A 21,687-nucleotide genomic window follows, 5' to 3' on the forward strand; every position below is an offset into this window, starting at 1 on the left:
AAATATTACCAAAATAGAAAAGAAAAAGAGACAAGGAGGGATAAATGAGATATGAGCGAGGATAATAAAAAGGGGAAAGAAAAGAAACACCCAAGTATGATGAAATTCAAAAGAGAATAAAGAATACATGTAGGCAGACTAAAGAGAAATGGTAGAATGAGATGTGTGATGAAGTATTGGAGCTGGAAAGAAATCATTAAATGAGAGTTATGCACCAGAAGGCGGAACCTTTGACAGATAGAAAGAACGGGATAACAGCAGATAGTGGGGCATAAAAGACCAAGATGGTAAAACGTTGTTTGAAAGGGAAGCAGTAGAAAAAAGATGTACAGAATACATGAACATGATTCAAATTATGGGATCCCTCAAGATATAGAGGCAAATGATAGACCAAACATTATGCTAGAGGTAAGGAATGCTTTGGAATTGAAGAGTACAGGGAAAGCTCCAGGCATAGATGAATAGAACATCTAATGCTGTTTCTCTAACTGGTTTTAGGAGTGATAACAGAAATTTGTGATCAAATCTACTAGAGGAAACATTCCAAGTGACTTGAGACATTCATTATTCGTTAAATTAAGAAACCTAAAGCAATGAATAAAATAATTTTAGAACTAAAAGCTTAATGAATCATCTCATTAAAGTGATCTTGAAAATCATAATAGAAAGAAATATTGCAACACATTTGAAACAGAAGTTGGTGAAACACTCTGGATTTAGATCTGAAGTAGGAACAAGAGAGGGAATATTTAACCCAAGAACAATCTCCAATAAATATCTAGAATTAAACAAGAACATTTACATATGCTTCATAGGAGTATAAAAAAGCATTTGGTCATGTTTACTAACAAAAGCTAATAGACATGTTGCTAAAATGTGACATTAACAGTAAAGAGGTGATACTTATCCACAGCTTATATTGGGACCAAAGAGCGAGCATCAGGCTAGAAGATGGACCATCAGATATGTTTCTAGAGAAGTAAGAAGTATGACATAGCTGTGTACTGTACCAAATGTATTCAATCTGTAGACAGAACATATATTCAGAAAATTAGATGTACTTCCAAGGCTAAAAATTGGAGCCAAGAATATGAAAAACATGCATTTTGCTGGTGACAAAGTGCTACTTGTAGAATCAGTACAGGCCCTACAAAATATTGTAGATCAAGTAAAATCCAGAAGTTTAGAATATGGATTGAGTATGAACATCAAAAAGACAAAAAACAAAGGTAGAAGGAATATATTAGAAGAAACTAAAGTGAAGATTGAAATAGATGGTGTCACACTAGAAAAAGTATGTAGATTTCGCTATTTAGGACAAATAATAACAGAAGATGGTAGATATGATGCCAAAGAAAGAAGGATGATAGAAATAGCTAGAAGTAATTTAATGAAGATGAAGGTTTACACAGCAACAGTAATGACCTGGATCTCTGCCTCTGAGGATGGTGGAAGGAGAGGCAATGAATGATTTCAAAACAGAGTTGGATGGGCACTTAAGTAAAATAAACTTGCAGGGCTTTGGGGATAAGAGTGGGGAACGAGACTAATTGGATTGCTGTACAGGGAGACGGCATGGACTCAATGGTCCAAATGGCCTCCATCTGTACCATAATGAAACAGAGATCGTGAATGCAATGTTTTGATCTTCCAAAATTCTCCAGGTTCTAAAACAGTCCCCCTTGATTGGAAAGCAGCAATGTGACCCCGTCATTCAAGAAAGGAGGGAAAAAAGAAAACTGGGAACTGTCTGGCTAACGGACCTATATCAGTAGGAGGGAAAATGCTAGAATCTATTATTCCAGGCATTGCAACAGGGCACTTGGAAAATCATAAAATTATTACACAGTCAACACTGATTTATGAAAAGGAAATAGTGCATATGCAACTAGAAAGCTTGGTAAGGGAGAACAAGTAGAGGTAGTGTGCTTGGATTTTCAAAAAACATTTGATAAGGTGCCACATAAGTTATTGCTCAAAATTAGGGCTCATAGGATTGGGCAGAATATATTAGTGTGGATTGAGGATTGGTTAATGGACAAGAAGCAAATAATTTTCAGGTTGTCAGGCCATAACTAGTGGGGTAGCCAATGATCAGTTGTTAAGCCTCAGCTATTTACAATCTATATCAATTACTCAGATAATAGGCCAAGAGTAATATATTCAAGTTTGCTGACAATACAAAGTTAGGTGGGAAAGTAAGCTGTGATACAGACCATCAACGTCCTTGCAGGGGATGGGTTTGCCATTGATCAGAAACTGAACTGGACCAGGAATATAAATACTGTGGCTACAAGTGCAGGTCAGAGACTGGGAATCCTGTGATGAGTAACTCACATTCTGACTCCCCAAAACCTGTGCACCATCTACAAAGCACAAGCCAGGACTGCGATGGAATATTCTCCACTTGACTGGATGAGTGCAGCTCTAGCAGCACTCAAGAAAATCAACACCATCTAGGACAAAGCAGCCTACTTGATGAGCACTCAATCCATCACCTTAAGTATTTACTCCCTCCATCACCACTGCACAATGGCAGTAGTGTGTGCCATCTACAGGATGCACTGCAACAACTTGCCAAGTCTCCTTCCACAGCATCTTCCAAACTCATGACTGCTATGCCCTAGAAGGTCAGGGCAGTAGACACATGGGAACACCATTACATGCAAGTTCCCCACACCCCTCCAAGTCACACACCATTCTGACTTGAAATTAAATCACTGTTCCTTCACTGTCACTGGATTAAAATCCTGGAACTCTTCGTCTTAACAGTGCTGTGGTCCTCCTACAGCAGATGGACTGCAGCGGTTCAAGAATGCAGCTCACTACCACCTCAAGGGCAATTAGGAATGGGCAACAAATATTGGCCATGCCAGCAACACTCCCTCCCATGACATAATAGAAAAAAAGACAAATTAAGTGAGTGTGCAAGAACATGACAGGTTGAATATAATGTGCAAGTGTGAAGTTATCCACTTTGAGAGTAAAAACAGAAAAGCAGAATATTTCTTAAATGCTGAGAGACTGGAAAAAGCTGGCACTCAGAGGAATCTTGGTGTCCTTTTAAACAAATCACAGAAAGTTAACATGCAGGTTCAGCAAGCAAGTAGGAAAGCAAATGGTATATTAACCTTTATTACCAAGGCATTGGAGTACAAGAGTGAAGGATTCTCACTGTAATTGTATAAGGCCTTGGTGAGGCCACAAAGACAAAACCCGTATAACAGCAAGGATAAAAACCCCTGCACCTACTCCCATTATGATGCCAGCCATTGTGGAGGTTACTGGTCTCCTTTCCTAAGGAAGAATGCACTTGCCTCGGAAAAGGTGCAGTGAAAATACACTAGACTAAATCCTGGGGTGGGGGGATTGTCCGACGTTGAGAGATCAACTAGACCAGGCTTATATTCCCTATAATGAAAGGTGATTTCATTGGAACATATAAAATACTTAAGGATCTTGATAGGATAGATGCTGGGAGGATGTTGTCCCCCTGGCCAAGGTCGAGGGGTCACAATCTCAGAATAAGGTTGGCTATTTAAAATGAGGAGAAACACCTTCATTCAAAGAGCTGTGGATCTTTGGAATTCTCTATCCCTGAAACATGTAGATGCTCAGAGTATAAATTCAAGACAGAGATTGATTTTTAGATACTAAGAGAATTAAGGGATATGGGGATAGTACGGGGAGGTGGAATTTAAGTAGATCAACTAGATGGCTAAGGAGATGGTGCAGGAGGGAGGGCTTCATGTTTCTTGACAATTAGGCTCTGTTCCAGGGAAGGTGGGACCTGTTCCGATGGGACGGTTTGCTAGTGCTGCTCCTGGGCGGTTAAACTAGATTTGCGGGGGGTGGGGGGGAACCAGAGTGTTAGAGCAGATAGTGAGGTGGAGGAGGATAAAGTTCAAGCGAGGAATGCATGTATAGACAGAAATCAAGGCTCCGTACGTGATAGAAATGTTCTCAGGTGCATCTATTTCAATGCAAGGAGTATTGTCAGAAAGGCAGATGAGCTTAGGGCATGGATTGGCACGTGGGATTATGACATTATTGCTATTAATGAGACTTGGTTGCAGGTTGGGCAGGGCTGGCAGCTCAATGTTCCGGGGTTCCGTTGTTTCAGACGTGATAGAGGGGGAGGGATGAAAGGGGGAGGAGTGGCATTACTAGTCAGGGAAAATATCACAGCTGTGTGTAAGCAGGACAGCCTGGAGGGCTCGTCTACAGAGGCCATATGGGTGGAGCTGAGGAACGGGAAAGATGTGACCACACTAATAGGGTTGTATTATAGACCGCCCAATAGTCAGAGAGAATTGGAGGAGCAAATCTGTAGAGAGATAGCAGACCGATGTAAGAAACATAAAGTTGTGATAGTAGGAGATTTTAACTTTCCACATATTGACTGGGATTCCCATACTGTAAAAGGGCTGGATGGCTTGGAGTTTGTCAAATGTGTTCAGGAAAGTTTTCTAAATCAATATGTAGAGGTACCAACGAGAGAGGATGCAATACTTGATCTCCTATTAGGGAACCAGACAGGTCAGGTGACAGAGGTATGTGTAGGCGAACATTTTGGGTCCAGTGACCACAATGTCATTAGTTTTAAGCTAATTATGGATAAGGATAGGTCTGGTCCTCGAGTTGAGATTCTAAATTGGAGAAAGGCCAATTTTGTGGAAATGAGAAAGGATCTAGGAAGAGTGGATTGGCATAAGTTGTTTTCTGGCAAGGATGTGTTCAGTAAATGGAAGGCGAAATTTTGAGAGTGCAGAGTTTGCATGATCCTGTCAGGATTAAAGGCAAAGTTAACAGGCATAGGGAACCTTGGTTTTCAAGGGATATTGGTGATCTGGTTAAGAAGAAGAGAGGTGTATAGCAGGTATAGGCAACAAGGAGCAAATGAGGTACTGGTAGAGTATAGAAAATATAAGAAAATACTAAAAAAGGAAATCAGGAAGGCAAAAAGACATGAGGTTGCTTTGGAAGATAGTGTGAAGGTAACCCGAAGGGTTTCTACAAGTATATTAAGAGTAAAAGGATAGTAAGGGACACAATTGGTCCCCTTGAAGATCAGAGTGGTCGTCTATGTGTGGAGCCTCACGAGATGGGGGAGATCTTAAAGAGTTTTTTTGCATCAGTATTTACTCAGGAAACTGACATAGTGTATAAGGAAGGGAAACAAGCAGTAGTTTCATGGAACATATAGGGATTAAAGAGGAGGTGCTTGCTGCCTTACAGCGAATAAAGGTCGATAAATCCCCCGGGCCTATGATATTCCCTCGGACCTTGAGGGAGACTAGTGGACTTGAAGGAGACCTTGAGGGAAATTGCAGGGGTCCTGGCAGAAATATTTAAAATGTCCTTAGCCACGGGTGAGGTGCCGGAGGATTGGAGGGTAGCTCATGTTGTTCCGTTGTTTAAAAAAGGCTCCAAAAGTAAACCAGGTAATTACAGGCCAGTGAGCCTGATGTCAGTAGTAGGTAAATTATTGGAAGGTGTTCTGAGAGATTGTATATATAATTATTTGGACAGCCAAGGGCTGATTAAGGATGGTCAGCATGGCTTTGTGCATGGTAGGTCCTGTTTAACGAACCTTGTAGAGTTTTTCGAGATTACCAAGAAAGTAGATGAAGGAAAGGCTGTGGATGTTGTCTACATGGACTTTAGTAAGGCCTTTGACAACGTCCCACATGGGAGATTAGTTCAGAAGGTTCAGACACTTGGTATCCATGGAGAGGTTGTAAACTGGATTCGAAATTGGCTATGTGGGAGAAGACAGAGAGTGGTAGTGGATGATTGCTTCTCAGACTGGAGGTCTGTGACTAGTGGTGTGCCTCAGGGTTCTGTGCTGGGAACAATGTTGTTTGTTGTCTATATCAATGATTTAGATGATAATGTGGTGAATTGAATCAGCAAGTTTGCTGATGACACTAAGATTGGAGACATTGTGGACAGCGAGGAAGGCTTTCAAAGCTTGCAGAAAGATCTGGATCAACTGGAGAAATGGGCCAGAAAATGGCAGATGGAATTTAATGCAGAAAAGTGTGAGGTGTTACATTTTGGAAGGTCAAACCAAGGTAGGACATACACATTAAATGGTAGGGCACTGAGGAGTGCAGAGGAACAAGGGGATCTGGGAGTTCAGATACATAGTTCCCTGAAAGTGGTGTTACAGGTAGACAAGGTTGTAAAGAAAGCTTTTGGCATACTGGCCTTCATAAATCAAAGTTTTGAGTAAAGGCGTTGGGATGTTATGGTGAGGTTGTATAAGACATTGGTGAGGCCAACTTTGGAGTATTGTGTGCAGTTCTGGTCGCCTAACTACAGGAAGGATATCAGTAAGATTGAGAGAGTGCAGAGAAGATTTACTAGGATGTTGCCAGGTCTTAAGGAGTTGAGTTACAGGGAAAGATTAAACAGGTTAGGACTTTATTCCTTGGAGCGTAGAAGAATGAGGGGAGACATGATAGAAGTTTGCAAAATTATGAGGGGTATAGACAGAGTAAATGTGAGGAGGCTCTTTCCACTTATATTAGGAGAAATAAACACGAGAGGACATGGCTTTAGGGTGAAAGGGGAAAGGTTTAGGGGGAACATTAGGGGGAACTTCTTCACTCAGAGAGTGGTGAGAGTGTGGAACGAGCTACCACCTGACATGGTAAATGCGGGCTCACTCTTAAGTTTTAAGAATAAATTAGATACAGAGAGGTCTGGAGGGTTATGGACTAGGTGCAGGTCAATGGGACTAGCGGAATAATATTTTGGCACAGACTAGAAGTGCCGAATGGCCTGTTTTCTGTGCTGTAGTCTTCTATGGTTCTAACCATGATCATATTGAATAATGAAGCAGGCTCATAGGGCCAAATGGCCCAGTCCTGTTCCTTAATTCTTAGTCACTTGTAAAGAACAAAGTGCTTGTAACAACAAAGGACCACTGGGCGGTGCTGCAGAACCTCTGGATGGAACCAGAACAGTAGAAATGTCGTACAAGAGCCTCTGCCAAAGCTGGACAGCATTTCCATACCACATCTCTAACACCAGTAGGTACACTTCCACAGGAAACTGCTGCAAGACAAAACCTCGTTTCACCCCATTCACCTCCACTAAATGTGAGGCCACTTCCAGAGCTAGAATTTCACAGGCACCAGCTCCAACCACAAACTCGCTCAAATGTTCAGTCTTCAGATGCATGTCCAAGCGAATGTATCCATTCACAACACTAAACATTAGTCTCACAGAAGGAGGAGGCAGATTGCAACAGTAAATATTCAAGTCACTTTGTGTTGTAGCCACATTTAAAATTGTGCGCACTTTATTGCAGTCAACTTCAACAATGTTGTACAACAGGTTTGCTCTTTTAATTATGTAACCTATTCTACACACAAGCCATTTTTACTAAGGACAATAACTGGTCAGGTACATTGATGGGTTTCCTCAGCAGAGCACAGCTACTGGTAGTGATACACAGCTAGTGGTGGTGATACACAGCTACTGGTAGTGATACACAGCTACTGGTAGTGATACACAGCTAGTGGTGTTGACAATGCATAAATCAGATGTTTGACAAATTTCCTGAAGATCAGTTTGAAACTGTCTTGACCTGGCAGTGCTGTGACCCAAGCTGCCTTCACTAAGCTCTGGCAAACTCTTCAATGCCCACCTGCTCACACTGTCACCTGGAAACATGGCGTCTCCCAGTGCTTGCTGGCCACTGCTAAGTGAGTGCACGCAGTCAAGATTCTCAAAATCTGATAAACTGAAGAGGCACTCCATCCACCCACATAATGACATAATGTAAACAGGACACCGGATATGCATTTCATTTCAGCTTGTAAATCAGCTTCTCAATGACATTTTGAAGGTTGCTGCAGGTCACCTTACCACAAGATTGCTTCCAGCACAGCTGCAATGACATCTGAATAAAGCCCAGCTGTGACATTATAGTGTTTTGCATACCACAATGCACCAGGAAGTAACTTTACTCTATCACTGTACATAGCTCTTACACTTATGAATCAGAACATAAGTCAACAAACAAATTACAAGAAACAAAAACACAGAGCTGGTTTGAAATATATATGGGGTATTCACAGATTTCATCTTAAAGTGATACAATGAGTACATGTAGAAGAAAGACATGGTTAATCACATTCTTTCAAAATAAACACATATATAATCCATTTCTAGCTAGGCCTTTTGGTTTCTGTAGTTGGCTGGGACAGCAGGTGATGCCATCGCTGATCAAGCCAGTTTTACTTGCACTTGGAGTGTGGGCCACCCAGAAGTGACCAGCATGTGCTATTGCACCTGCTGTATAAAGGGGCTCCATTAATGAAGACGCCCCTACCCACTGTTCCACACCTGGGTTCCTTGCATTGGCATATAGTAAGCTTCAGCATGGTGCATCCATCAACAGTTGACGCTGTGATGTTACTGCCATATTCTGCCAACAGCTGAACCAGCTTGACGCTGTTACAGTGCGGACGGAGCTTAGAACACTGCAGACCAGGAGCCCCAGGGAAAGGTGAGTGCCACAGCTGTATGTTAATATTCCATAGCATCAATAGCGCATGTTCCATGTGGCATGAGTCAATAGTCCTTCGATAACATGACAGCACTGCTGACTGCTAAAAGTTTCAGCACCTCAATACAAAACTAAACTTTTGGTCACTGGCTTTTCACAAATTACACAGTTTCACATAATTAATACAATATGAATCTAGCATTACATGCAGCATGTGCATAATACAATGCACTTTCTTCAACCTTAGAGACCACTTTCACAATAGTGCTAAATCAAAATGACCCACAAACACAAAGTTGCATTGCACATCACAGTAACACATAGATATTTACAATGGCTTGATAGCAAAAGTGAACCAACTGTTGTCCCCATTTTCCCCAGACACATGCTGTGCTCCCAATTCCGGCATTCTTCTGGCAGCCGAATGGCTTGGACACAAATACTTAGCAAACACCCCACACTAACACATGGTTTCAGCTTCCTTACATCAAGTTTCTAAAGATATGGTTCACTGACCTTAAAAATATTGCACTTACACAAAACAAAATAAACCCTTTCCTAAGGTAGGCATCAATTGCACTATGCTAGAGCTCTGAAGATTCAGGAGCGCAACTTGAGACTTTGCAATTATTTCACTGTTCAATGTAAAACCCTGAGCAAAACAAAAACACCACCAATTCATTTGCAAGCTTCAAGGTAAAATTTAAGCTCTGAAATATGAACCCAATACTCCATTAACTTCAGATAACCCAAAAAAAAAACAGGTGATGGGAGGACATTAGTCTGGAGATCACTGGCTTAGCACTGTGAATAGAAACCACAGTTTTTGCAGTGCTGGCCCAAAGCCTCAACAAACCAATGGTTGTGTTGAGGTCTGTATATTCCCTGCCCAGTGACCACAGCAAGCCGCTGTTCTCTCCACTGAATCAGACTTAAGTTACTTCACATATTGAAGTGTGAGTCAGTCCATAATGAAGTCTCAATCATTTATCACTTTCATTGCTTTTTGACATTTTCAGCCATTTGACTGTATCCAGTCAGTACAGGTTTAGTTATTGCATCACTATTTTTGTTCAATCTTGACTATTTCTATGCGTACGGTTCTGAAGGGGCAAGTTTGAAGATGCTCACTGGAGCTGGATATCCAATATTTTGTCCAGAGAGCTCCGAGTGACCAGGAAGGTCCATAGATCAGTTTTACATGGCCTGTAATCTGACGACGAGCCCCGCGAAGCAAATCACTTGCCAATAAGAGACAGAAACACATGGCCCTGAAATCACACTATCAATATTAGTTCACACCTGTGAATATGTATGGAGAACATTCCTCTAACTAATGTTTTACTGGAGTCAGTTTATTGTAAACAGACTGACTCTTAGTGGACAAGATAATTTCCCACAAGCACAATGTCTTTAAATAGTAAATTCATGGCCAGTGGTTTCTAACTGCTAATGTGTTATAGGGTGACATCTCGATTCATTTTCTAGAACTCGCAGGGCTGGGGGAGGGTAATGGAATTCTTAAACTGCAAAGAGAAAAAACAATTTATAAATGTAAACTTCATCCTGAACTGATGTCTTTTAAGAATCAGTAAAACTCTCAGTCTCCTTAAAGAAGTTAGCTGAAAGTATATCTGTGTGCCGAGAACATTTAGTATCCCAAGAGCAATAAAAGATTCATACGCACTTGAAGGTGCAGCTTACTCTTTGTTCCACCTGGCCTGGGTGCAGCAAGTTTCCAAACTAACACGGACCTTTCATGGCCGAGATATGAAGGCATAGGATGCAAGGATATGCTGCGCCTACTGCATGTAAACAAACAAGCAGCTGCTCCCGAGAGTTTAGTATTAACACTGAAGACTATATTTGATACTTAAAAAAATATATACTTCTAGAATACTGCAAAAAAAAATCCTTGATTATTGTGCACACTCTGCAATTCCACTACATTTAGCATTTTTAAAAATTATGTTAAAGATATACAATGCCAGGTTCCCTGAGTCAGTAGCTCAGCCACACAGGCCAGAGATATCAGTTTTCTTCCCTAGCCACTGATAAATTAGCTGATCCCAGCCAACCCAACAGCTAAAATTAACCAGATTGATACCTGGTTCCTTGAAATGGAATCTCTACATCCACCCGGAATTTGGGAGTTGACCAAACTGACTGAGGGCGTAACTGGTGATGTGAGAGAACAAGTTCAGTTTGAAGCATGCAATGACCTGTCAAACTGCTGGCCTCCTCAGACAGTCTATGCCTGAATGAAAAAGAGAGGCTTTAAGAGAAAGATGAGATATCAGAGATGCCAATTTCATTTTGCTTGAAAAGAGCAACACAAAGCAATACTGAAATATTTGAAATGAAACAGTCTCTGGGAGCTGTGCAACAGTCTGTACACAGTGCTAAGCCAATTAGATTAACACAAACTCTTCTTCTGACATAAATGAATCTCCTTTTGTCGGTCAGTCAGCTCCCTCCAAACAGCAGCATTATTCCAACTATACGAACTAAGTTTTGTCTTCACTACAATGCAGACTTCACTGAAACAGACGTTGGGATCATTAGTGCCGAAGCTAGGTGTTATAATCTGATGGTATGTAGAGTCACAAGGGAACCTAATTTTCCATCGTAAGATGATAAGTGTATTCAAGCATTTTTATAAAAAGATATTAGAAACACAGACTAGTTCTCAGTGATAATTGAAGTACAGAGCTATTTCATAGCACAATATATTCTGTCTGAGGGGGTCAGTGTTGGATCCAAATGGCTGAAACATTTGCTACAGCTAAGTTCACGATTAATAGAACTTAAGTCAAAAACATAAACATGATATAATAATAGCAGATCTGGTTGCTGCTTCCTCTCCAAGGGTCATTTAATTTTCCTACTCCCTGGTGGTCAAAGGTAAAAATAATACTGTACTAACAGAAACAAGGAGTCCCACCTTCGCAGGAATCCAGTTCACTGGGCAGACATCAGAACCTGACCAAAAGGGAATGGTGTAATTGAAGAGGCACCTCGAGACAGAACAATATCTTCAATTAGGCATGATGTCCTGGAAGCTCCATACTTCCAGTACACTAATCTGGAAAGTTTCTGAGCACAGAGGAAGATTGTCAAAGGTGCTGGAGTGTCCTGTCGTGCCATGGTTCAGGTTCCCATCGATGTACAATGCTGGGCAGCTGCCCCCACCTGGTGGAAAGGTAAAAGCAACACCTTAGTTCTGCTTTACTTATTAGTTTACAAAGTCAAACCTAACAGGCATCTTGTTTTACCAATGTAAAGAGGAGAGCGCTTTTTGGTATGGGGGGGCAGGTGGAGTTCTAAAGAGGAGGAAATGGTGTCATTTCATGCACTTGGTAAGAATTACCGCCTCCAACAGGTCATTCCAGTTGCTGACAATCCTTTGCATAAAAATATCCTTTGGAGACCACATCAAGTGTGAGGTCACTGACTTTATTCTCATTTCCTCATCTCTCAACTGGTGTCAACCGTGGTTCAGTTGATACCATTCTCACCTCAGAGTCAGAAAGCTGTGGGTTCAAGTACCACCCCAAGGGCTTGAGCACAAAAATCAAGGCTAGCACTCCAGTGCAGTACTGAGGGAGTGCTGCACTATTGGAGGTGCTATTTCTTGGATGATACATTAAACCAAGGCTCCGTCTGCCCTCTCAAATGGACATAAAGGTTCCCATGCCACTACTTCAAAAATGGAGCAAGGGAGTTATCCGCAGAATCCTGTCAATATATACACACATATATTATATACCTTAGATATAATAGATATATACATGGTTTTACTCACCAACTATAATGGATTCTGCACTTCCAGCCATGAACATTGAAGTAGCTTTTGACGTCAAGTTGAAGTGACGTGTGGCAAGGAAAGGTGATAATCTGTCTGAGGGTTCTTCCGATGAATTAAGCAAGTTCTGCTCCTGGGGGGACTCTGTATCCACGATACCAGCCTGCTGAGGTGACTCTGAGCAAGTGTCGAGAAGACTTTTAGAAGCTTCCCTCTCTGGATGTTTAATGATAGTCCATTCATATCGTTCCATTTCAGGCTGGAGCTACAAATAACAAAAATCAAAACAGCTTACAATTCAGATATGAGGTGCAATCTCCTAAACAGCATTTAGCCATGGCTATGGGATAGTTGGGAAGGGCTAAGGCACAAGCATGCCATTTTACTTGAGCAAAGCTTCAAAGACTGGCAAAATAAACCCACAGTTGTGGTGAAGTTTCAAGAACAAGTTTAAATAGTTTTTTCTCCAGTTCTCTAATGACTTTAATATATGATTAGGAAAAGACTAACTGTGCTAATTGGCCGTGCACAAAATTTGACTGAGAGTTGAATTTTGGCATTCTAATTAAACAACAAACTCTAGTTAGCTTTACAAGTCCTCAGCATCTCAATTAGCGCTTCACAGCCAATGAATTATTTTGAATTGTAGGCACTATTGCCATGTACAGAAATTACAAAAACATTCGCTTGTGTAATGCTCTTGGATATAATCACAACAGGCATTGCAATGCCATACTAATTTAGGTTACAGCAACATGTTGTCTTTTATGTTATCGCTACTTTCTGCCCTTCGCCTTCCAAAACTATTCTTTTATAGAAAGCAATCAAATCAATGAAAGATGTTTTTGGTCAAATCTCAACTCCATTTTCTACAGCAGAGTAGAGAACATGTAAAACACATGCCAGTGGATCACCTGTAGAAAAGCATTGCCAAAGTCTAACACCAATCACTAGATTAGGCCAAAACTTTAAAGGTGACAACCTGAAATTTATCAGCAGCTGCAATAATTTGAGTGATGGCACCACCTGGGGAGAAAACACTTCTCACTCTCAGATGCTGGGCTAGCTCGTGGTTATGAATATCAGAAAAACTGTACAGTGTTTTGACCAAAAAGCAATTGCAAAAATTAGATAAGCCCACCAATAATAACTAGTATTCAGCAGCTGAGTAATTAGAGAGAGGAAATACCTCCAGGGAAACAGTCTGTTCTTTAGAAACAAGTCATTTCCAGAGCACGGGTACACAGACTACATTATAAAACTAATTTCTCTACAGTTCTCCTTCAATGAACACTTGCTGTTCGTCACTGTGCCATTAATGGTAGGTCAGCATAAATTTCTAGCCTCTTAGTAGTAAAATGGTCAGAGACACTGCAATATTAGTCAAAAGAATCCATCAACAGTACCTTAAACACAAAACATTCTCCTGTGCCAAAATAACTCAGCTTGTTTCCTCCTCGCCTTCGTTCTCTCCAATCCGTTGAAAGGTATGCACCACAAACCTGTTGAAATAAGGGCATGGTGACAGTTTCAGGCAGTACAAGTTTCATGACCTGCTTTTGGACATGGCCATCCCTGCCGATGTTGGTCTTGAATAGGGTCTTACAGGTTCTTCTTGGGTTTGCCCTCATTAAGTCTCTCATGTCCTTTGTCATTGTATAGAAGATCGCTCATGGCAACTGTAAATAGTCAAACACCTGGAGCAAAGTTACAACAATTAAAAACTTGTCCCTAAATTGGTTGGACTGATAGTTCTCCCCTGCTGTGCAAACTTTTCCTTTCTCCTGTTTGTATTTCTCTGCCACCCCCAATGTAGCTATTGCTTTCTGCAATTCAAAAATTAAACAATTGTGCATCCAATTACAACCCCAAAAGTGTTTTCCAATTGTGTAAATACACAACCTACCTCAGCTTCTGTCGTTTTGATGAGAATGATAGTTGGTTCGTAGCCCTCACAGCGAGCATAAAATCTGAAACAAAAGTAACACATTTAAATCCTTGGACACGGTTGTGTTTAAACCAGTTTTCAGTTCTGATGAAAGGTCATTGACCTGAAAGATTAACTTTGTTTCTCTCCACAGATGCTGCCTGACCTGCGGAATGTCTCCTTCTTATATTTTACCTGTTCAGGCTATAACCGTGGTCCATAGTTGTGAAAATCAACAGTGGTTGGCAAAGGGCAAATCGTTCTGGGATCCAGGACCAAATCTCTCTCATCTCCTTTGCGCTGACAATATTAGATTTGAAGTTTTCCACATTGACTGCTAAATGAACATTGTGTCTGCAAGAAATCCACAGAAAGGTCAGGAAAATACAAATTAAAGAGTGGATCAGAACTTACACTGTCTTTCAATTATGATATTAAAAGAAAATGGGGAACAGTCCGGGGTCACCAGAATCATAATTACATTTTAAATGATTAAAACGGGGAGAGCGGCAGAGACTTCAGTTTGTAAAGGGCGGGGGGAGCTGCAGAGACTTCAGTTTGTAAAGGGCGGGGGGAGCTGCAGAGACTTCAGTTTGACTTCGGGAGAGAGGGGTTAAAACAGCAAGACTTCAGGAGAGAGAGGATAAAACAGCGAGACTTCGGGAGAGAGAGGTTAAAACAACAAGACTTCGGGAGAGAGAGGTTAAAACAACAAAACTTCGGGAGAGAGAGGTTAAAACAACAAGACTCAAGTAGGAGTATGGGTAAAATAAAAGTAAGGGTCCATATTCTATTTAGCTAAGATATGTTTGGGGATCTCAGTTCCATGATTTGCACGTCTTGCGCTATGTGGGAAATCCTAGACGCTCCTGATGGTTTGGATGACCACGTGTGCAGGAGGCACCTCTGACTGGAGCAACTCAAGCTCCAGGTTTTGGAGATTGAGCGGCAGCTGGGGGGTGCACTACGGTGCATTCATGAGGCTGAGAGGTTCATGAATAGCACGTTTCAGGACGTGGTCACCCCGCAGCTTTAGGAAGCACAAGCAGAGAAGGAACGGGTGACCACCAGGCAGAAGAAGGGGTTCAGGCAGGTAGTGAGAGAATCCCCCGAGTGCAGCTCACTCGCAAACTGTTTTTCGGCCTTGGAAGTGACGGTTTCTCTGTGGAGGCCAACCAGAGCCAAGGCCATGCCACTGGGCCGGGGGAGGGGGGTGTGTGTGTGTGTGTGTGTGTGTGTGTGTGCAGGAAGAAGTGTGGAAGGGCATTATGGTAAGGGATTTGTTAGTGAGGGGAGTAGACAGGTGCTTCTGCAGCCATAGGTGTGACTCCAGGATGCTATGTTGCCTCCCAGGTGCCAGGGTCAAGGATGTCACAGAATGGCTGCAGGGCGTTCTGAAGGGGGACGGTGAACAGCCAGAGGTCATGGTCCATGTTGGGACCAATGATATAGGAAGAAACAGAAATGAGGTCCAGCAAGCAGACTTTAGGGAGTTAGGTAGGAAATTGAAAAGCAGGACTTCAAAGGTAGTAATCTAACTGGATTACTTCCAGTGCCATGCAGTAGTGAATATAGGAACAGAGGGCTAGAACAGATGAATGCGTGTCTGGAGAGATGGTACAGGAGAGAGGGCTTTAGATTCCTGGGGCATTGGGACCTTTTCTGGGGGAGGTGGGACCTGTACAAATTGGATGGGCTACATCTGAACAGGAATGGAACCAACATCCTCACAGGGAGTTTGCTAATGCTGTTGGGGGGGATTTAAACTAAATTGGCAGGTGGGGCGGGATCCTGAAAAGTAGTTCAGAGGGGAGAGAAGCTGAGATGGAATTAGAAGTTAAAATGTTAGTGAGTGAGTCCGGAAGGCAGAGGAAACAGAGTCTAGATAAGAAACAAGTGAGTTTAGCAAGGCTAAATGGAATATATTTTAACGCAAGGAGCCTGAGGAATAAGATAGATGAGTTGAGGGTCAGATAGACACATGGGAGTATGATATCATAGCTATGACCGAGACTTGGCTAAAAGGGCAGGATTGGCAGCTTGGTTATAGGGTATTCAGACAAGGTAGAGAGGGGGATAGAAGAGGAGGAGGAGGAGGTCGGGGGGGGGGGGGGGGGGGGGGGGGTCACAATATTGATCAAGGAATCAATTATAGCAGTGAGGAGGGATGATACCTTGGGGAAAGATCATCAAATGAGGCCACATGGATAGAAGTAAAAAAACACTAAAGGGGCAAACACACTGTTGGTTGTGTACTATAGGCCCCCAAACAGTTAGGGAGAGATAGAGGATCAGATATGTAATCAAATTTGAGAGAAGTGTAAGAATAATAAGACAGTAATAGTAGGAGATTTTAACTACTTAAATATTAACTGGGCTACTTTTAGTGTCCAAGGTAGGGAGGAAATAAAATTCTTAAATTGCATCCAGGAGAACTTTTTTTAGCCAGTATGTAGAAAGCCTAACAAGGCAGTTCTGGACCTAATATTCGGAAATGAACCCGGGCAGGTGGAAGGTGTACTAGGAGAGGAGCATTCTGGAGATGGTGAACATAACTCAGTTAGATTTAGGATAGTTATGGAAAAAGATAAGGTTGGGCCAGGAATAAAAGTTCTAAACTAGGGAAAGCTAATTTTACTAAGATGAGATATGATTTGGCTCAAGAGGACTGGGAGTAGCTATTTGCAGATAAAACTGTGTCAGAGCAGTGGGAGGCATTCAAGGAGGAAATAGCAAGAGTACAGGGCAAATATTTTCCTATAAACACAAAGGGAGGGACTAAGTCTGGAGAACCCTGGATGTCAAGGGACATAAAGGTTAGGATTAAGAAAAAAAGAGAAGCTTAAGGCAGAAACTGAGGGCTCAAAACGACTGAGTCCCTACAGGAGTATAAAAAGTGCAGGGGAAGCTTAAAAAGGAAATTAGGAAAGTTAAGAGAGTGGGTGAGAAAGCATTAATGGGTAGAATAAAGGAAAACCCAAACAGGTTTTTTAAATATGTAAAGAGCAAGAGAATAACTAGGGAAAGAGTAGGGCCAATTAGGGACCATAGAGGTAACATGTGTGTGGACCTGGAAGGTGTGGATACAGTCCTCGATGAATACTTTGTGTCAGTCTTCACAATGGAAAAGGTCAACACAGATATAGACATCAGTGTGGAGAATGGTGAAATATTGGAGGAAATTAAGAGAGAGAGGAAGTACTAGCGGGTATAAGTCCACGGGCCGGATGAGATATATCCCAGGGTGTTGAGGAAGGCAAGGGAAGAGATATAAGGGGCCCCAGCAGTAATTTTCAAATCCTCTTTGGCCACAGGTGAGGTGCCAGAGGACTGCTAATGTTGTCCAATTATTAAAAAAGGGAGGAAGGGATAGATCAGGAAATTACAGACCAGTCTAAACTTGGTGGTGGGAAAGTTACTAGAAAGAATTCTGAGGGACAGAATATATCTGCACTTGGAGAGACACGGATTAATCAGGGATAGTCAGCATGGATTAGTTCAGGAGGTCGTGTTTGACAAATTTGATTGCATTTTTTGAGCAGTGTAACCTTGAGTGTTGATGAGGTTAATGCATTTGATGTGATCTACATGGACTTTAGCAAGGCTTTTGATAAGGTCCCTCATGGCAGACTGGTCAAGAAAGTAAGAGCCCGTGGGACCCAAGAAAAAGTGGCACATTGGATCCAAAATTGGCTGAGAGGCAGGAAGCAGAGGGTGATGGCAGAGAGATGTTTCGGTGACTGGAAGTCTGTTTCCAGTGGGGTTCTGCAGGGCTTGGTGCTGGGGTCCTTGCTGTTTGTGGTGTACACAAATTATTTGGACTTAAACGTAGGGGGTATGATCAAGAAGTTCACGGATGACATTAAAATTGGTAGGGTGGTAAATAGTGAGGAGGATAGCTGTAAACTGCAGGACTGGTCAGGTGGGCAGAGCAGTGGCAAATAGAATTCAACCCGGTAAAGTATGAAGTATGAAGCACTTGGAGAAGGCTATCACTATGAAGGCTAACAATATGAAGGATTACACTATGTACGGTAGGACCCTGGAAAGCACTGAGGATCAGAGGGACCTTGGTGTGCATATCCACAGATCCCTGAGAGTAGCAGGGCAGGTAGATAAGGTAGTTAAAAAGGCATATGGGATACTTGCCTTTATTAGCCGAGGCATAGAATACAAGAGCAGGGAGGTTATGCTGGAACTGTATAAAACGCTGGTTAGGCCACAACAGGAGTACTGTGTGCAGTTCCGGTCACCACATTATAGGAAGGATGTGATTGCACTGAAGAGGGTGCAGAGGAGATTTACCAGGATGCTGCCTGGGCTAAAGGGTCTGAGCTATGAGGAAAGATTGGATAGGCTGGGGTTGTTTTCCTCGGAGCAGTGAAGGTTTAGAGGGGACCTGATAGAGGTGTATAAGATTATGAGGAGCATAGATAGGGTGGATAGGAAGGCACTTTTTTCCCATTAGTAGAGGGGTCAATAACCAGGGGGCATAGAGTTAAGGTAAGAGATAGAAGGCTAAGAGGGGAGTGGAGGAGAAATGTTTTCACTCAGAGTGGTGGGAGTCTGGAACTCACTGCCTGAAAGGGTGGGTTGGGTCAGAAACTCTCATAACATTTAAGAAGTATTTAGGTATTCACTTGCGTTGCCATGCCTCTGGGGTTATGGGCCAACGCTGGAAAATGGTATTAGTGTTGTCTGATCTTTGTTGACCGGCAAGGACACGAGGGGCCAAATGGCTCCTTCTGTGTGGTAAACATCTATGAGTCGACAAGACAAACCCAAAAAACAAGCCATAGCACCAATGTACAGGCACAGAAGTTGGAACACCCAATCGGAAATTCTGTTGAAAATCCAAACTGTTGCAGATTTTAAGTAATGTACAAAAACAAATGAAGAACTGTGCCTTTAAGGGTTAGGTCCCTTTAATAATAACTTTGTTTGGAATACCACTCCTGTGTTGATTTCTCAAATGTACAACTATTGTACAGCAATTAAACTGAATTTTTTTTTAAAAGCTGACAGAACAGGCCATTTGTTCAAACTCCACATTTTACAAAGATAACTAGAAGAATATAAACATGGTTTTAATGTTTAATTAAGAAAAAACAGCCTCTGCCATCAATTACATCAAGCCAAATGACCCGCAACTGTACTGGGTCAAATACATAAACTGATTCCCTACGTCCTACTTAAAATTATATGCCCTGTTTCACTGCAACGAGTTTAAAATGTAATGCCATTTTGACATTCTTACCTCAGCGCTATACTGCTATGCAGCCTCTGGAAGGGACCTTTACAGCAGTGGCTGACGTATGTGCTCTTTCAGCTCTCAGCAAATGGAAGAGGAGAAATAAAAGACCGCAAATAATACTTGCCTTTTATTACTCTCCTGTGCAACTCGTTACCCTGTTAACAACGTTGACCTAGTACTACTCTTGGCGCAATGCAGCCCCCTCCTGTCAACAGTACTAGCTATTATTACCCTTCTACAATGTATCCTACATAGTACTTGCCTATTATTACTCTTTCCCAATGTATACTATCACTCGCACTCTCTTAAGTTGTGATTTTTACTTTGAGTCTGCACTTTTTTTCCACCTTTACCCCCTCACAAATCTCTGCACATTTGCAATACTCTATGATACTGCCACTGATAAAAACTCCCTTGCTGAAGCAGTTGAGCTTTGTTCAGCCATATCTTTTCCCTTTTTGCCGACTCAAGATCAGTAGGTAGCCAACAGGAGCTACTGGAAAAATGTACAAGGCACTGCTTTACCTAATGCCTTTGTCAAGGCTGGATCTACATGGTCCCACTGGTCTATGGCTGGTATCTAGGGCAATTGCGAAAATACAGCGGCATGAAGTGCTCTCTACATAATGATCTTATGCACTGTTCAGACACACTACGTTGAAAGCCATGGCATCTTAACAAGACATAAGGTATATGTTGGCTTTCATGGCATTAGGTGGGGAGGATAGAAGGAAGAGATGGTTGAATGAACTTATACAATGGTCACACTTGCATAATTTTTTTTCAGGTGACAGAACTGGGAAAAGTCATGTTCAGAACACTGCCAGTTAATGCTATACAGAGAATGACGAATTGTCTCAGATGCACTGGTAACGTAAAAAGAGCTTGGAAGCAGTGGTCCCGTGATAGGTGATGGAACTGGTGATTTTGCACACTTGCAATGTAGAACAACAACATAGATCAGCTAGGAACTTAGAAATGACTAGTTGCTTGCACCACACTGCATTACCATTCCAATTTAACCCTCATACCCACATCTTTTCACGGGAATACATAGGGTATCATTAATTTTGCACTGATCATCAAAGACCAATGTGAATGAGTGCACTTTCCAGTAAATGTCAATAGGGATCCGAAGTGGGGACTATGAACAACTTGCATTTTTTTCTACCTCAGGAGCACCGAGGCCAACTGTGGACCCCCTTCTCAACTAATTACCAACCATGCTGATCAAGTTAGCCAGCCAACTATTGAACATGGAACTTCTCAGTCCATATTGCTCAGTACCACACCAGCCAATGCATTTGGATTCTTGCTGCAAAAAGTATTAACACTTACTTTGCAAAGCTTTGCCAAGAAACAAATGGATGTGTGTTTATGTGTGGGGAAGATCAGAAGGGGGCATATAGAACTGCCCTCTCAATGCAGAAGTGTGCTTCAACCCACCCAAATTTTATGAAGAAATTTCTTTCTGTAGCCTACCTTTGTCTGCAAATCGGACATTGAGGACGTAGTTTAACAGGAACAAATTTGGATGTCATAAAGAACACAGACATAATGATGAAGAAACAAAAAAGGAGAAAGTAATCAGTGCAATTCCCACATCCCAGAGAAAAAGAGAAAGCTTCTACTGATAAAAAACAAGAATGCTGGCTACATGCTAAGAAACAAAAAATCACAAAATAAAAGCAGAAAATGCTGGAAATACTCAAGTCAGGCAGCATCTGTGGAGACAGAAATGGAGCTAACGTTTCAAACCGATGACCTTTCATCAGAATGGGGAAAAGTTAGAGATGTAATAGGTTATGAGCAAAGATTGGGTGAGGCAAGGACAAAGGAAGGTTTGCGATAGGGAGGAAGACAGGGGAGATCAAACAACAGAAGAATTAGTCTTACAGTGCCAAAGGTAATGGTGATGGAGCAGGGAAAGAAACAAAGAAACAAAACATGTGCCTGGAGCAGATGTGCTACTGTCTTAAAAACAAAAAAAGGAGAAAAACTGAAACATGCACTGGGACAGAGTTTACAGTCCAAAATTGTTCAACTCAATGTTGAGTCCAGAAGGCTATAAGTGCCTAATTGAAACATGAGGTGCTGCTCTTCAAACTTATGTTTTCTTGGAACAGGGAAGCATGCAAAGGACAGAGATGTCAATGTGAGAGCAAGGTGGGGAATTA

The 21,687-nt window shown here is 41.9% G+C and overlaps 1 protein-coding gene across 4 annotated transcripts in view; it reads right to left on the reverse strand.

Annotated features, from left to right (window-relative positions):
- Positions 1 to 7,277: 7,277 nt before the first annotated feature.
- tbc1d24 (TBC1 domain family, member 24) overlaps positions 7,278 to 21,687 on the reverse strand; it is a 39,071-nt gene continuing 24,661 nt past the window's right edge. For 3 of the 4 annotated variants that reach the window (XM_041206745.1, XM_041206744.1, XM_041206743.1), the window contains 6 exons: positions 20,993 to 20,998; positions 14,452 to 14,610; positions 14,236 to 14,299; positions 13,736 to 13,831; positions 12,330 to 12,594; positions 7,278 to 11,716 (listed from right to left, as the gene is read on the reverse strand). In XM_041206745.1, coding sequence (XP_041062679.1) covers positions 11,562 to 11,716; positions 12,330 to 12,594; positions 13,736 to 13,831; positions 14,236 to 14,299; positions 14,452 to 14,610; positions 20,993 to 20,998 — 745 coding nt within the window. In that variant the 3' untranslated portion in view covers positions 7,278 to 11,561. The remainder of the gene's footprint in view (positions 11,717 to 12,329; positions 12,595 to 13,735; positions 13,832 to 14,235; positions 14,300 to 14,451; positions 14,611 to 20,992; positions 20,999 to 21,687) is intronic. The other variant, XM_041206746.1, reaches the window with a different exon arrangement.

Source organism: Carcharodon carcharias, chromosome 15 (genome assembly GCF_017639515.1).
Source record: "Carcharodon carcharias isolate sCarCar2 chromosome 15, sCarCar2.pri, whole genome shotgun sequence".
Classification (NCBI taxonomy): domain Eukaryota; kingdom Metazoa; phylum Chordata; class Chondrichthyes; order Lamniformes; family Lamnidae; genus Carcharodon; species Carcharodon carcharias.